General features: G+C 42.0%; 3 protein-coding genes across 11 annotated transcripts; 2 read left to right on the top strand and 1 right to left on the bottom strand.

Annotated features, from left to right (window-relative positions):
• Window positions 1-363: 363 nt before the first annotated feature.
• Window positions 364-3,152, top strand: LOC124351090. Its single transcript, XM_046801856.1, has 5 exons — window positions 364-536; window positions 728-1,023; window positions 1,123-1,271; window positions 1,370-1,517; window positions 1,998-3,152. Exons 2-5 carry the CDS (start codon window positions 761-763, stop codon window positions 2,116-2,118), a joined length of 681 nt encoding a protein of 226 aa, XP_046657812.1. The 5' UTR covers window positions 364-536; window positions 728-760; the 3' UTR covers window positions 2,119-3,152.
• Window positions 3,153-5,382: 2,230 nt separating this feature from the next.
• LOC124351021 (protein tramtrack, beta isoform-like) lies at window positions 5,383-12,341 on the bottom strand. Of its 4 annotated transcripts, XM_046801773.1 has the most exons (7): window positions 12,259-12,332; window positions 12,142-12,176; window positions 11,733-11,936; window positions 11,030-11,651; window positions 10,863-10,955; window positions 8,764-8,923; window positions 6,907-8,182 (listed from the first exon to the last, which is right to left on the bottom strand). In XM_046801773.1, the coding sequence occupies exons 3-7, from the start codon at window positions 11,913-11,915 to the stop codon at window positions 7,990-7,992; spliced, it is 1,251 nt and encodes a 416-aa protein (XP_046657729.1). In that variant the 5' UTR covers window positions 11,916-11,936; window positions 12,142-12,176; window positions 12,259-12,332; the 3' UTR covers window positions 6,907-7,989. The 4 variants fall into 4 exon arrangements, with proteins under 4 accessions (XP_046657730.1, XP_046657729.1, XP_046657728.1 ...); XM_046801774.1 differs by lacking the exons at window positions 6,907-8,182; window positions 8,764-8,923 and adding exons at window positions 5,383-6,378; window positions 6,568-6,734 and having other exon boundaries at window positions 12,142-12,339; XM_046801772.1 differs by having other exon boundaries at window positions 12,142-12,341.
• Window positions 12,342-13,076: 735 nt separating this feature from the next.
• On the top strand, window positions 13,077-14,910 carry LOC124348426 (senecionine N-oxygenase-like). 6 transcript variants are annotated; one of them, XM_046798637.1, is made up of 4 exons: window positions 13,077-13,285; window positions 13,349-13,372; window positions 13,439-13,652; window positions 13,726-14,910. In XM_046798637.1, exons 3-4 carry the CDS (start codon window positions 13,456-13,458, stop codon window positions 14,879-14,881), a joined length of 1,353 nt encoding a protein of 450 aa, XP_046654593.1. In that variant the 5' UTR covers window positions 13,077-13,285; window positions 13,349-13,372; window positions 13,439-13,455; the 3' UTR covers window positions 14,882-14,910. The 6 variants fall into 6 exon arrangements, with proteins under 6 accessions (XP_046654593.1, XP_046654592.1, XP_046654591.1 ...); XM_046798636.1 differs by having other exon boundaries at window positions 13,210-13,285; window positions 13,357-13,375; window positions 13,440-13,652; XM_046798638.1 differs by having other exon boundaries at window positions 13,242-13,285; window positions 13,349-13,375; window positions 13,440-13,652.
• Window positions 14,911-14,957: the final 47 nt, after the last annotated feature.

The raw sequence follows: 14,957 nt of genomic DNA on the forward strand, positions 1-14,957 counted from the left end.
CTTTTTCTTCTTCTTCTTCTTGAAGCCTCTTCCCGCCTCACCGTCTTATTCCCACCTTCCTGTGCTCACCGCAGGACCTCCTTTTTCTCCTCCTACCCACCTCCTTTTTTCTTTTTTTCTTAACCATTTCTCGTCTTCTCTTTAGATTTTCGGCCCAATGTCCAGCAATGGGTGGGTTCGTAGCTGGATGGGGAAATAAGCCCAAAAGAATCAGACGGGAGGGCCGCCGCCGCTACCGCCGCAAGGGAGAAAGAGAAAAGGTAATAGACGCGTACACACACACACACGTATGTTACACGGATAATATACACACACCCGCTTGCTGGCAGTGTGTGTGTGTGTGTACCTGTGGCTTTTTTTGAGTGGGACCTGGCCGGGTAGAAAAGCAGCCGCCCTTCTCATTCAGTTCATCAGTCGACGACGATCTACTCGTGAAGACACAGTGTGCTCTCTCAAGTCCCTCAGCTCTTTTCTCAACTCAAGCCAACCCGACTCTTGTGGATTTACTCCTCTCCGTTCTTATTTTTGACAATCAGGTAGAGTATTTAAATATAGCCATCAACCATTCACTCTATTGATTGACCATTGCCTATAATATCCCTCGCATTCCCCCCGGAGTGCTCCTCCTCAGTCCCTCCCCAAACGAAAACAAAAAACAAAACAAAAAAGACAAAAAGTTTGATTGATTGTTAATTTGGTTCTTGTTCTTCTACGGGGAAAATCGAAGCGTAAAACCCCAATCTCCAAGCAATCCGACAAGATGGCCATCTCTCGCAGTGCAGCACTCGTCGTTCTAGTGGTGATGATCGGAGCCGCGTGCGGCGCCTCGCTCAGCAGCAACACCAAGCCTTTGGGCGGCAAGCCGTCGCTGATGGCCATCGCCAAGCAGGTCTTCGCCGACCGGGAAGGAGCCGCCGTTGAGCGACAGGCCGTCGAGCAGGACAGCTACTTGGAGGCCCTCGAATACTCCCAGAACTCGGCTGCTCTCCAAGGAGAAGGTGGCGGCATTGGTGGATTCTTCCGGTAATTTTCTTTTTTTTCCCTTTTCTGCACAGCTCAATTTGACTTTTTAGATTTGATTGGTATCAATAACTTATACAAATAATTCTGATTAATCAACAGCTCCATCCAGTCTGCCGTGTCTGACGCTGGTCTGAGCCGCGCTGGAATCGCCGCCGCCGCCGTCGCCGTCCCCCTCGTCGCCATCGGTGGTCTGGCCCTTTTGAGCCCATTGGCTCTCGGCCGCAAGAAGCGTGATCTCGAAGGCGAAGGTATAATCATTTAATCAATCACACCTTATCAGCTCTATTAGATCAGATTATTTTGACGACGGCATTTCATTCATTTCTCTCCGATTCAATCTTAACAGACAGCAAACCAGATGCCGTTGATCGTCTCCGCGCCCGCGTTTCCGACATCTACACCGACGTCGTCACCTCTGACGAGTGCATCGAGCGATTGGTCTGCGAATTGGGCGGTGCTGCCAAGAACATCTACTACAAGGACTCTGTCATCCGGTAAATTTCATCTTCTTCTTATTTATTTCCCCGATCATTCTTTTTTTTCGGCTAATTTCGAAAGAACAGCCGCAGTTTTCTTGGGGGGCTCTTTTTTTTACTTCTTTTATGGCCTGATGGTAGCTCCGAGCAAGTAACAGTAAAAAAAAGGGGGATGTGTGTGTGTGTGTGTGTGAAGAGAGTACCGTAGTCCAAGTCAGGAATTTAAACAAGTGACGCATACCTTCCGGGTTGACCTCCTTTATCCGAACAGGGTCAAAGTAACGGTGCGAGAGCAACCTGTCTCGAACCGGGGCTCCTTCCTGGCACCCCTCCAAACAAATTCTTTTTTTGGGACTATACAGCCCCTTCAGGGTCTCTCTATTTAGTTTCTTTTGTTTGAGATTTTATAGGCTGGCCTATGCTCTTTGGGTCTCTATCTTTTAGATTTGCATTTCAATTTTGACTAATAAGTTTGATCATTTGTCTTTTTTCTTTTAGCGTGATGAACTACTTCGCTCCTGCTTCCTACAAGAAGTACTTGACCACATTGAAGAGCGCCGCCTACACCGGTGATGTCTCCAAGTGCAGGCTCATCAAGTGCCACCCAATCGGCTTGTAAACAACCAAAAAAAAAAAACACGCTCAGCCGAGAAAGTCGAGATCCGTCAAAAGATCCGACTCGCGGAAAAAAGGCCCCAGATGAGGGGTTGGTGCAGCGCAAGTCTTTTTAAAAATACCGCCCTTTTTTTCCTCCCACAAATTCTTCTTTTTTCTCATTTCGGATTTTTGCAATTATTTCTACTCAAACAATAATGGACTGACGATAACGACGATGACAGATGACAACGACGAAGCGTTTTTAAATTATTACGTCATGGTGGCTTGCGTTGATCATCACCCACTTGTTTAAATATCTTTTTTTCCCCCCCAATTTTTTGTTTTTCATGGCCGGTTTTGTTTTCCATCTTCCGATAGTTAACAGTTCCAGTCTCTTATATATATAGACATATTGGAGAGCTCGGCTAATTCATTCAAATGACAATTTGCTTCAAAAACCGACTCGCGGACGTCGAATTATTATTTCGCCCCCTTTTTTTTTGTTTCTTCATCCCAATTTTTGTCAATGGTTTTTCCCTCCACCCCACAGGTCATCTTTAGTCTTCACCATGACGGACAATTGTTTTTATTTTCTTCTTAGTTTTTGTTGCAATTTTTTTTGGTCCCTCCTTTTTTGACAAGGAGCGAATGGGGATGATGTGGATGATCACGACGACTTTGTAACTTTTCATTTTTTATTTATCCAATTTATATTCCTCATTATTTTCCTCTGCTCTCCGTTGACGCGACGAATTCGACGACCCGACAAGCTCATGTTATCCAATCTCCAATTCCCCCATTTATTCCTCGACTCACCTCTGCTCTCTCTCTCTCTCTCTGCTCTCTCTTTCCACCTTTTTTATATGTTCGGGATCCTGTTGTCCCGACCTACTTTGATGAGAACACGATGACCGGAGATTTATCACGTTCATCACGTGTAAGCTGCAGGCAGCATTTTTTTTTTTCAAATCCTCCTTTTCCCCCAAACCCTCCTCGAATACTTCTCATCACATTCCATTACTTGAGAATTAATATAATCTGTTTATTTAGTACAAACAAAACTCTTGGTCTTTTATTATTCTCTCCGGACAACGACAAATCGTGCAGTGAAATAACCGTGTAAATTTATTCGGATTTTCGCCAATATGGCTAGCGAATAACTGCCATTTCGCCGATTATATTGCAGCCATAAATGCAAAGCTCATAGCAAAGAAAAGAAAAAAAACTTCTATAGTAACGGTTTTTGTTGGGATTCCTCAGCTATCACTATCCCGCATCACCATATCGGGATATAGGATATTATGGACGAGAGGTCGATGCGTGGCCGTCACCTTTGTCCGAAGACGACAGCATTTCCTGCCTTTTATTTTTCCCTTGGTCGCCCTCTGTGTGTCAGTTGTTACTTGCTGGACATGTGCGCAATCTGCTGCTAGGGGGGAAATATAAGAATTGAATGCGCACAGCCTCATATCCTTTTGCAGCGAATGAGGTCTTCCCAGCGTGCCGAGCCAAGTGTTTCAGTTGGTCGATTTCTCCGACCAACAACAGCTGCTGCTGTATATTACTCCAAATAATAATAGCCTTCCTATATACCGGCAGACGCACCCGCGTATGCATTCGATGCACGCCATGACATTTTTGTCTCTCGTCTTCTTCGGACCTTATTTCGTTTCTTTTTGGATGCAGTCATACAGCTAATGCTGGAGGCGCTGCTATGATCTCGATGATTCTGGAACAAGACCAACAAAAGCATCGAAACGATAGAAATCCCAGGCCACAGAATCAAATCATCTCTATAAGAAAAATATCTTTAAAATAAAAGAAGAGACGCCAGACATGGCACACACACTCACACACCGGTTGTTTCTTTCGCGGAATCTAACGGTGCCTTCCTTCACATGTCGCGGGCCAAAAAGTGTTGGCCTCGCCAGCAGCAGACTCGCCCAGCACAAGAAACTATCATGGCAGCATATTTCGCTGTGTGTCCTATACACACGGCGTGTATTATATAGGCTACAGGTTGTATGTTTCTCTATGTATATACAGACGCCAGGGCGACGAATTTGAGAAGAAGCCAAGGCGCAGCTGGAACCGAATAGACGCCAAAAGCCCAGCAAAAGATCATCGGCATCAACAGCAGGGGACGAGTTGCGCTATTATAGCGGTAGATCGTTTCCCTCTTCGGACATTTTCACGCACGCACGTCCATGCAAGGAGGAAAAAAGAGACAGACGACGCGGACCGAATCTGTTCATAGACCTTTCCATTCCTGCCATTGCGTCTAGTTTTTTTTTCTTTTTCGTTTTTTCTTTTTTCTTTTGTTCCTTTTTTTTTCTTCTTCTTCTTTGCTATTGAACTGTTTGACGCGCTTAACATCTGGACATTGGTTTACACGAGATGCCGGCCCATGTGCGCGTGTAATGTCTGATGAATGGGAACTCTCGGCGGTTGGCGGCGGCTCGATCGCCGACCAAGCGGAAGAAAAACCGACAAAATTCGCATAGAATTTTGTTTGTGTCTTTTTTATTTATTTGTCACGGAACAAAAGATTCCGGAGAGAGAAACGGAGAGGGAAAGACAATTTCATAATTAGCCAGACTATTACAGCTCGAGGGAGTTTTTTTCTTTTCTTTTCTTTTTTGAATAGAAACAAAATTGTAACGGTTGTTTACTGTTTCTATTTTTTCCCCCTTACCAGTCCGCCATTGTTTCTCTTCATTCCATGTTCGCTCTTCCCTGCCATGTACCCAGCACTCGCAACGTTTAACTGCTGCGTTATCATCAAGCCAAATGCCTATTTTTTCGTTATTTGGTTTCAACAGCAGCCATCAAATGTGTAACAAATAACAGCTGCATAACAAATTATTAAAGAATTGACGAAAGACCCGGTGTCGCCTATCTATTCCAATTATTGCGACGTTTTAATCGGAGCAGCACAAAAGATTTATTTTTCTAGACTAATTAGAATGTCCTAATTACTGACGAACGGATCAAGTAGGGGAATAAAACGGGAAACAAACTAAACCGGTTATCTTCCGATTGATGACCAATTCAGAAATAATTTCGCAATTAAAACGGCTAATAAAGAATAGCCACGACTTGAATCCTCAAGGCAACCAGGTGATGAGGAACCACAGTTAATTCATCAATCAAGAAAAATGAATAGAGGGAAATACGCACGCACTCAAATGAACAACTGGCTGATGAAAAGTAATCCAATAACATGCAATCATGCCAGCTCGTTAATTAAACACACGCCCAAATAATGTGGACAATCGACAACAAGAAAAATATACCGAGTGTTGTATTTGGTCTTCAACGGGCGAGGGAATAACTTTACAACCATTAATTAATTATTTGCGTTTGATGTATCTCCCGTAATCGTTTTTATTCTTTGTTTATTTTTATTGGAAATGTAACTGTGTTTTTTTTTACTGCATCTATCACGGATTATTTATAATGAAAAAAAAAACAAGACAAAAAAAAAGGAAATAAATTTGAAATCGTCTTTTTTCCTGAGAAAATAACGATCGGAGGTGGTGGCGGAGTAGGCAAAAAGGGGGTTGGAGGATCAAAAGAGGCAATCTATAAAACAAGCGTGAAACCCCGGCATAGAAAGAAAAAAAAACTTTTTGTTTTAATAATATTTATCTACAGTTGTAACAAGGTCGAACTCGTCACGACAAAAATGGCAACGAGTCGTGCAACAGTAATCAGTTCACGTCATCGGTTGGAATCGATTACATGAAAAACCAAGGGAGTTGGGAGGAAGCAGGGGTGGGTTGGAATTGGACAACAGAGGCAAGATGTAACCGTAAATCCAACAGTAGCCGAACGCACACACAATGTTACAAATATTTGGGACTCCAAAATTTTAAAGGGTTATTGTCTTTGAATTTGATTTACCATTTAGAAAAAAAAAATCATGAAAAAAAAAAATTGAGGCGGAAACGAAAGAAATTTTTGCAAGCACTGGGGGGTCAGTGCAAACGACGGCACAAGAGGTTTTCTTTTTTTTCCAAATTAGCATTTGTTTTCTTTTTTGTTAATTTATTGATTGAATTGTCTATGTAATTTGCATAGTTTTTTTTTCTGTTTGAAATCATTCATCCTGTTTGATTCCGTCGCTGGCTAGAAGCATGGCGGCTGCTCCGTCCAGGATGCCGTGAATCCGTGCGATATGGCGTTGCAAATCGTCTTTGCGGCGAAAGAAACGGCCGCAGACGTGGCACGGAAATCGAGGAGGAAGTCCGCATTCGTAGCGCATGTGTCGCATCAGATTCTTCGTTTCAAATTCATTTTTCGATTTTCAAACATAAAAATAAAAAATAAATCAAAATAAATCAAAACGAAATCATTAAAAAAAACGATAAAGAAAAGCAAGTCGGAAAGATTGAAAAATCAAACGACAAAATTAAAGTTAACAAAAGAAAAAGAAGAGAAAATCAAATCAAAAACAAAAGATTTTTACATGATAGGCGGCGTAGGAGCGCCCGCATTGCGTGCAGACGTAACGGCCCTGCTCATTTGGTGCGTATTTCTTCTTCCGGGCCGTGCTGTTGCCAGTGCCGCTACTCCCTCCTCCGGCTCCTCTATCTCCAGAACGAACCACCGGCGATGACGACGACTCCTCCGACCCTATAATTCCCAGAAAACAACAGTACCAAAAAATGAGATGAGGAACCAAAGACACGAACATCCATCCGGTTTTTCCTTCCGGTTATTAGCAAACAGGGAGTGGGGATTGTGGGTCTCGTAACGGATTGGCGGATTCCAATCGTTACGGAAATAAAACAAGACTGGAAAAGTATTGGTTATCAAAGAATCACAAAGAAAGGCATCGATGTATTCGTAATTAGTTCCCTTTAGGTGGATAGCAGTCGAGTGACTGGCGTCGCCATACAAGGACGAATTATTATAACACAAAAAAACGAAAAAATGATTTAAAAAAAAAATACTACACCGTGTTTGTTTCTGTGTGTGTGTGCTGTAGAGTGCAAAAACAAGGCCCTAATCACCAGCAAATATCATTTTGAAAGCACAGTATCATCGAAGGAGGGGGAGCGGGGAATTTGGGGGCATGTCAAATGATCGATGATTAAACATATGAGATAGAAAAAGAAAAAATCTTTCATCACATTCTCCTCTTTTCCTATCTCCGAAATAACAGATTCAAAAAAAGGAGGGAAGAAGGGGGTATTTAAAAAGACAAAAATTGCAATCATCGAAAAAGGAAAAAAAAAAGGAATCAAAAGACAATTTAAAATATTGGGGCTCAACCCTCGAGTCTCACACAGAAATATCCTTTGAGGACCGATCAACAGACAACTTGGATTCGGGATTAATATATAATATTGCATCGATTAAAACCGATACCGAAAAAAAATGGGTTAGATTGCAGCCACCACGATGGCCGTTTTCTTTTATACATTTCTTATATGCGCGCGTGTGTGTGTGGAGGGGTGAGAAGGGGGGCTTCAATTCCTTCACGATAATATTACAAATATATAAAGAGAGAAAAGACACGTTATATATGTTTATAGGAGGGCACGAAATATCATCATAATCGTCATCACCGTCGTTTTTCGGTAAAGCTTTCTGTCGATCAGTAGAATCACGCCACAAAAACATTCGGTCGAAGCCGATATAGAAACACAGGGAGGAAAATCGGATACGTCTATCTTAAAAAATGGAGAAGAAGAAAAAAACTGGAAACGAAACGGAAAAGCTGCAAAGAAAACGAGAACGTGATTATGAACTTGTAGAGTGGAACTGCTTCATCTTAAAAAAACGAAAGAGTGAGGAGGGGGGAAGATTAAGTGGTTATCTGGTGAAGAGAAAAATCGTTGAATTGGACGGTAGTTTTTCTCAAATGGATTGTCTCTCGCATCTTTCAAATGTTGACGGGAGTGAGGGGCTGGCAGTTGCTGCGGACGGCGTGAGCTCGCAGATTGGAACGGCGTCGAAATAGGCGGCCGCAAAGCGTGCAGGCAAACTGGGGCGGCTGATCGCCGCAGTCGTAGCGCCAATGGCGTCGAAGGTTGCCGTACAGGTTGTAAGAGCGGCCGCATCGATGGCACTCGTACCTTTGATATCATTAGATTTCGGAGGTGTTTCAAAATCAGATCGAGAGAGTGACAAGTGGTCTATCCAACAACCCATCCGGTGACATCAACAATCCTCTTTGCCGCCCAGCACGTAATGTTTCGTAAACCGGTTTCTCAATTCTTTCAACCAATCACGGAATACGCCATCTTTTACCCAGTCACGAATCTACAGGAAGCACAAACACTCTTTCCCGAGTTCACAAAAACCTTCCATGATCAGCTCAAGGTGACTTGGCAAATATTCTACAAATGTAATTAAATAATCTAGAAAAAAAAGTTGCTAATCTAGATAGGGCGAATATCAATCAATAATTATGTTTAGGTGTTGTGTTTGGCCATTACGTTAATCAATCAATTTCCCAGATTTCATGTGCATAGATTTACTAGATTCAACCCCGAGTGGTATTCCGTCGATCACTCGACCCGACAACAAACCCACCCTGAAAATCCTGCGCTCGGAGCGACGAAACGGCGGCTGGTAGCGGCGGTAAGAGGAATTGTCAATCGACGGCGGATGGTACACCGGATAGTTTGTTTTTTTAAGGACTAATGGGTTATACCTGCCCAGCTGGTTCGGCAAAACCTTCTTTCGCGACTTGGATCGATTGGTGTTGGTGGTGGTGTTGACGTCGGCAGTGGTGGCCTCGTGCTGGTGGAGGTGGTGGGTCATGTTCGGTGGCGCGCGAACGTGCGATTGCTTCGTCCACCTGCCGACTAATCCTGCAACGAGAGAGCCAACCAGCGTCACTAAGATTTTGTTTGCCGTTTGATTTTTTTTTTGCATCGATTTTCTGTCTCTATTCTTTTTTTTTTAAATGATTACAATTCGAGCAGTTCTCGATGTGACAGCTCTTGTTTAAAAGCTTAAATTACATTTTGACTTTTATTGTTTTTAGAAATGTTTGAATTGGACTAACTTTTCATCTAGCTCTTTTTGCCCACCCACCCTCGGCCAGCTCTTCGTCGGCTGGATAGCAAGATGCAAAAGAGGGAGAGCGAGATAAGAGAGAATGAGAATGAGAGAGGAGAAAATATAAACTGTAAAAAAAAAAAAAAATCCAGTTCCACCACCACCACCTTCGCGCAAATGTCCGTTTCGTGCTTTGTGTGTCTTGTAAGGCAGTTGATAAAACGCCCAGTATGATAGCAAGAATGAGAAACCTTTCCACAGCGATCCAGGGATCGCGATTCGAGAAAATATAGAAAAGAGTTCGGAAACGGGTGCAAAAAAAGCCAATGCCACCGTCTTCTTTATGTATACAAATTTGTCTTTTGTCCGCCATCCAATTGGGGAGAGGGATCATCAAAAGTGTCAACTTAACCCTCAACCTACGACGACGATCTCGCAACAAAAAGCAAGTCTTGTAAGAGAGAGAGAGAGAGAGAGAGATTGAAAGAGAGCAAGAGTTGGGAGTTTGTTTGGGCGTTTTTTTCTTTCTCCGGCTGGCGGATCAAAAACAAAAACGAATCTGTGTAATCCAATGCAGTTTGGCATCGATTCCAGTCTCGACAACAACAAGAGGTAGTAGCTCCAGGAGAATTTCGGTATACAGTAGCAGCAAGTAAGCGGGTAACGAGGAAGTATTTTCCGGATCACACAGATATCACACATACAACCTCACTCACTTACTAACAAGAGAAACAATCATAGTCGAAACGTAAAGGTAAGTGTTACGGCCAAAAAATCAGGAGAGAGATGCCATAGAAAAGAGAGAGAGAGGCTTTTGGAGAGCCAAACAGAGTGAACCGATGTTAGTGTGACAAAGAGGAAGGATATGGAGATTCGAGAAAAATAAGAGGGTTCCTAGGGTTTTTGGTGTTTCCTCGCCAAATGGCGAGTCACGTTGTTCTTGCGCGTAAAGGACATCGAGCAGATCGGGCAGAGGAAGCGCCCTGGCTGTCCGCACTCGATCTGGTAGTGGCGATCGCGGTTGTGGCGCCGACTATAGCCGCGGCCGCATTTGGCACAACGGTAAGGCGATTTTTCCTTGGTTTCCACCACCTCCACCTCCTCCACTTCAGAATCTTCTTCCTTTGATTCTTCTTCTTCCACCTGCTCTGCAACAAGAAACCCAGAGAGAAAGAGAAAACAACAACGTGTCAGCCTCTTTCATCTCTTGCTCTACGCTTCGTCTCTCTTCTCGTCATTCTAACTCATTACTTGCATTACTTTTCTCTTGTCAAAATAATAATAAAAAAAAGGAAAAATGCGCTTCTGTTCAGGAAAAAAAAAAATATGTTTGAACGATAGTGTGCCCTATTGCAATAATGGGTCAACCAATGTTCAATCAGTAGAGTATTTAAACTTGTAGTGTTAAGGAGACGGATCGAAATAAGGCGAAGGAGAAATTGGAAACAAAAATGTAGCAAAGATATCCAAAGAGGCCGGCGGGAGGAAGGATGTTGAGGAAAATTTGAGAAAAACAAAAGCCAAGAAAGCAACTGGGAATCAACCAATGTGTCGAAATGTCCGAGCACGACGGGAGAGAAACAAATTTTTAATCCAACCCCAACAGCACACACGCAAACACGAGAAAAATGCCCCAAGTGTTGTTGGTATTCTTTTCTCTTTTGTGGGTAAGTGAAAGAAAAAAAATAACAAAACAAAACTAACTATCAAACGAAAACAAATAATGTAAATTAACCAAAATCTGCCTACCTCTTGCTGAATTGTTTAGGTCTCCATGGTCCAAATGCGATTGTCCTTCACCACTCATGTGTCCGTCAGCATCGTCATTCCAGCCTTGTTCTCCTGCATGACATACATCACATAGTTGCATATTAATTAATAAATGAGATCTTTAAGGTAACTCGACATTTTCATACCACGAGACGCATCGATTCTGGATGGGTACTCGGAATCACTCCAATCTTCTTCATCGCCGCTGCCTCCACTGTAGTCAGCTTCGAGTTCCGTTTCAATTTTGGGTTCCACAATCGAATATTCCTCGCCGTCGTCAATTTCAATATTAAGGTTGTCGGCCGCTGAATTCGAGTGCATGTCATCGTCAGGGCGACTGTCTGTTGGGGAAGGGACTGGACTGTCATTCCTATCGTTAGAGGCAGCAGTGGAAGTTGTGACAGTAGGTGGGATACGGACAAGAGAAGGCAAATTGTGTTGAGGTAGCTGAGTCTTATCAATTGGCGGGGAATCTTCTTTGGATTGCTTGCGAACGCGCTTGGGGGGCCTAGTAATCGACGACGATGATGGAGAAGAGGAGCGCATGGCTTTCTCGAGAATTCTTTTTTCATTCTTTCGATCCCTATCACCATCAGCTAACCCTTTGATTTTTAAGGCCTCTGCGGTGTTCAGAAATGCAGCTAGCTGATCCTGGGATACATTCACTTCTCCCCTGTACATGTAGTCCACCAGCGCTTGCAAGTGATCAAACTTAACATCTTTTAGAAATACCACAGCTTGCTTGTCCCAATGTAATGAGAGTAATTCCTGTTAATCAAAGAAATTGTTAATGTGGTAAAGGCAAATAAAAATATCAGTTAACAGGTTGTTAACAGGTTTAATGATTACCTGAAAGTAGTTTGAACAGGCACATAAAACCAGACGATGCACTTGAATGGACTTTCCTTCGGCAGCCAAAGTGACATCAACCAGGCTGCCCTTTTGAAGTAGAGCATCCATCACAGAGACCAATGTACTATGATGGTTGTTCCACCTTAGGCAATACTCTTGCACCCCACTGCTCGGTCCCATCTTGAAAAAATAATCCTGTATCTAAAAATTAGAACAATGTAATTAAACAACTACATTTGAATCAGTGGTAAGAAAACAAACAAAATGGTCAAGATGAACAGGGCGGTACTTTGACGTGAACAAAACAACAAGGTGTTCTACTACGCAATCGCCATTCTGCCAACTTTGACTACTAACACAGTAACACGAGTGTTCAATAATAAACGTGGGCAAATTTTTTCATTACCACTTCTTTTGAGAGGCACAGTGTTTAGCAACAAGCTGCAAACAGCAAACGAGTAGATAATCAAACTTGAAGTTTTGAGACGTGGAATGAATATTTGCTGTTGAAAGTGGAAACCACCTGCTATCAATCCGGATTATTCCGCTCAAGAAAATGGCGTCCTGTCCTGTCGACGCTCTAACTGCTTCCGGTCTTATGGAGCAGCGCCAATCCGCCGAGCGGCTGATACCGTAACTTCAATCAGTAAACAAACCAGACAACTGGAAACACGTAGACAACAAAAATGTAAATCGATTAAAGGGGAAAATACAATTAAATGACACAAAATTGTATTGATACATTTTTAAAAATTCCAGTCTAAGTTGCTAAGTATTATGAAAACCACAAAAACTTTGTTAGAAAATTGGCTGCCGCTTCACTGCGAGTCTGCGACCAGAATTATATGGACTGTTGGGTCATAATTTCGTCATCACTCCTTTGTCCGCGTCCGCGTTTACCTTTTTTTTTTTTTTTTAAATTGCATTTTCCTATACATTTAATGAAAAGAATAAGAAAATCGTTCTAAAAATATGCAATAATCTATCCCATTGAAATTAGGTCGACTTTTCTTTACAGCTCGCTAGATATCAAAAGAGACAAAGAAAAATTTATCGCTAGCGAGATAATGTTTTTCAAAATGATTTTGGAATATCTGTTTCAATGTTGTCAATTGGTTTAGCAAACTGCTGCAATGTTTTGTTATTAAACGACGCAACGTAAAAAAATTATTTCCTGTTTTTTTCCTATTTTATTCTCGCTTATATTAAAATGCTCCATACTAATGTTTTTCCACATACTGTTTCTTTGCCCAGTGATAGTAAGATTTTACAGCGGTTTCTAAGAAATGCAATACTGAAGAAAAACTTTAAAAATTGACAAGTACTACTCCTATGTTTGATCCAACGTTTGATTTCAAGCATGTGATGATTTAGAATGTTTTTACTTTCATTTTTAAAGTTTTTGTAGATCTTGTGCCATCTCTTGGGATTCAGCTTAACTCAGGGAAAAACAAATATACCCGAGTCTAGATAAAAATCAGAGAATCACTAACCTAGCGAGGAGCATTAGTCTTCTTTGTGAAGCTTCCTGAGCTGTTTCAGTTGCTAAGGTATTAAACGTATATCTTACACGCCCCTTTGTACATATTTTAATTCAATAACGTCTTATGAAGATTTCCAGGATTGAAGAACACACAGTTGAGTAATTAAATCCATCCCATTTAAAAACAGTGATTACCTTTGCTTAAAAACTATGAGAATAGGCAAACGCCTTGAAATCATGGATCATCCCGCGACCGCGAGAATCGCTATCATTGGAGCAGGTCCAAGTGGATTGTCTCAAATGAGAGCGTTCGCCTTGTTAGAGTCAAGTGGCCAGAAAATTCCGGAGATTGTTTGTTTTGAAAAGCAAAACGATTGGGGTGGGATGTGGAATTACACGTGGAGAACGGGATTCGATAAATACGGAGAACCTGTGTAAACAAATTAAATTAATATTTATCACAAATTCAAAAGTTAACTAGGCAAGACCAATTGATTTTTTTTCTAGACACGGAAGTATGTATCGCCATTTATGGTCGAACGCACCTAAAGAATGTCACGAATTTGCCGACTATAGTTTCGATCATCATTTTTCAAAATCAATCCCGTCTTTCATACCGCGGGAAGCATTCCGTGACTACATTCTTGGGAGAGCTGAAGAATCAAATATGCGACGGTGTATTCAATTCAATACCGTGGTAAGTTATGTGGAGTTTGACCGCGAGAAAGAAATTTTTCATGTCCGAAAGAAGAATCTAACTACGGGGAAAAGCAGCATCGAGGACTTTGATTATGTTATTGTTGCCGTTGGCCATTTTTCGATGCCAAATGTCCCTTACGTAGAGGGGATAGAAACGTTCCCCGGCCAAGTCATTCATAGTCACGACTTTCGCGATGCTAGACAATTTGCTGAGCAGAGCATCCTTGTTATTGGTGGAAGTCTTTCCGCCGAAGATATCGCATTGCAAACATTTAAATTTGGTGCCAAATCCATAACCATCAGTTACCGAACGAAGCCCATTGGATGCAAATGGCCGAGTAAAATCGAAGAAAAGCCACTCCTTACCAGAATGGAAGGAAGATCAGCTCATTTTCCTGATGGGAGTGAACGCGACTTTGACTCCATCATCCTTTGTACCGGCTATAAACATCATTTTCCTTTTTTGAATGACGACCTAAGGCTTGTCACTACGAATTGTTTCTACCCTAGCCAGCTCTATAAAGGTATTTTCTTCCAAGAACAGCCACGTCTGATATACCTTGGAATGCAAAATTTATACTTCAGCTTATCGCTATTCGATGCTCAGACATGGTATGTTCGGGATGTCATACTTGGCCGGATACCATTTCCAAATAAATTACAGCGCGCAGAAGACATGTTGTCGTGGAAAACTCGTGAGGAAAAAATTAAAGATAAACTAGACGCGTTAGATTTTCAAACAGCCTACTTGAAAGAACTGACTAGTGCTACTGATTATCCCCTTGATGATTTGCGTTTAAGTGGAACAGCAGCTACATTTAAAAACTTCCTGGACGATAAAGAGTCGAACATTATTAATTATCGCGACAAGCAATATACTTCATCGATTACAGGCACTAAAGCGGTAATGCACCCAACTCCATGGATGGAAGTAAACAATTACTCAAGCGTTGATTTTCTATAAACGTACTGTACATATTATTATAATACTTTACCGTTGTCAAATTTACTTCAAACTTGGTTTACTGTTAGTCAAGAAA

This window comes from Daphnia pulicaria, chromosome 7 (assembly GCF_021234035.1).
Source record: "Daphnia pulicaria isolate SC F1-1A chromosome 7, SC_F0-13Bv2, whole genome shotgun sequence".
NCBI classification, from domain to species: domain Eukaryota; kingdom Metazoa; phylum Arthropoda; class Branchiopoda; order Diplostraca; family Daphniidae; genus Daphnia; species Daphnia pulicaria.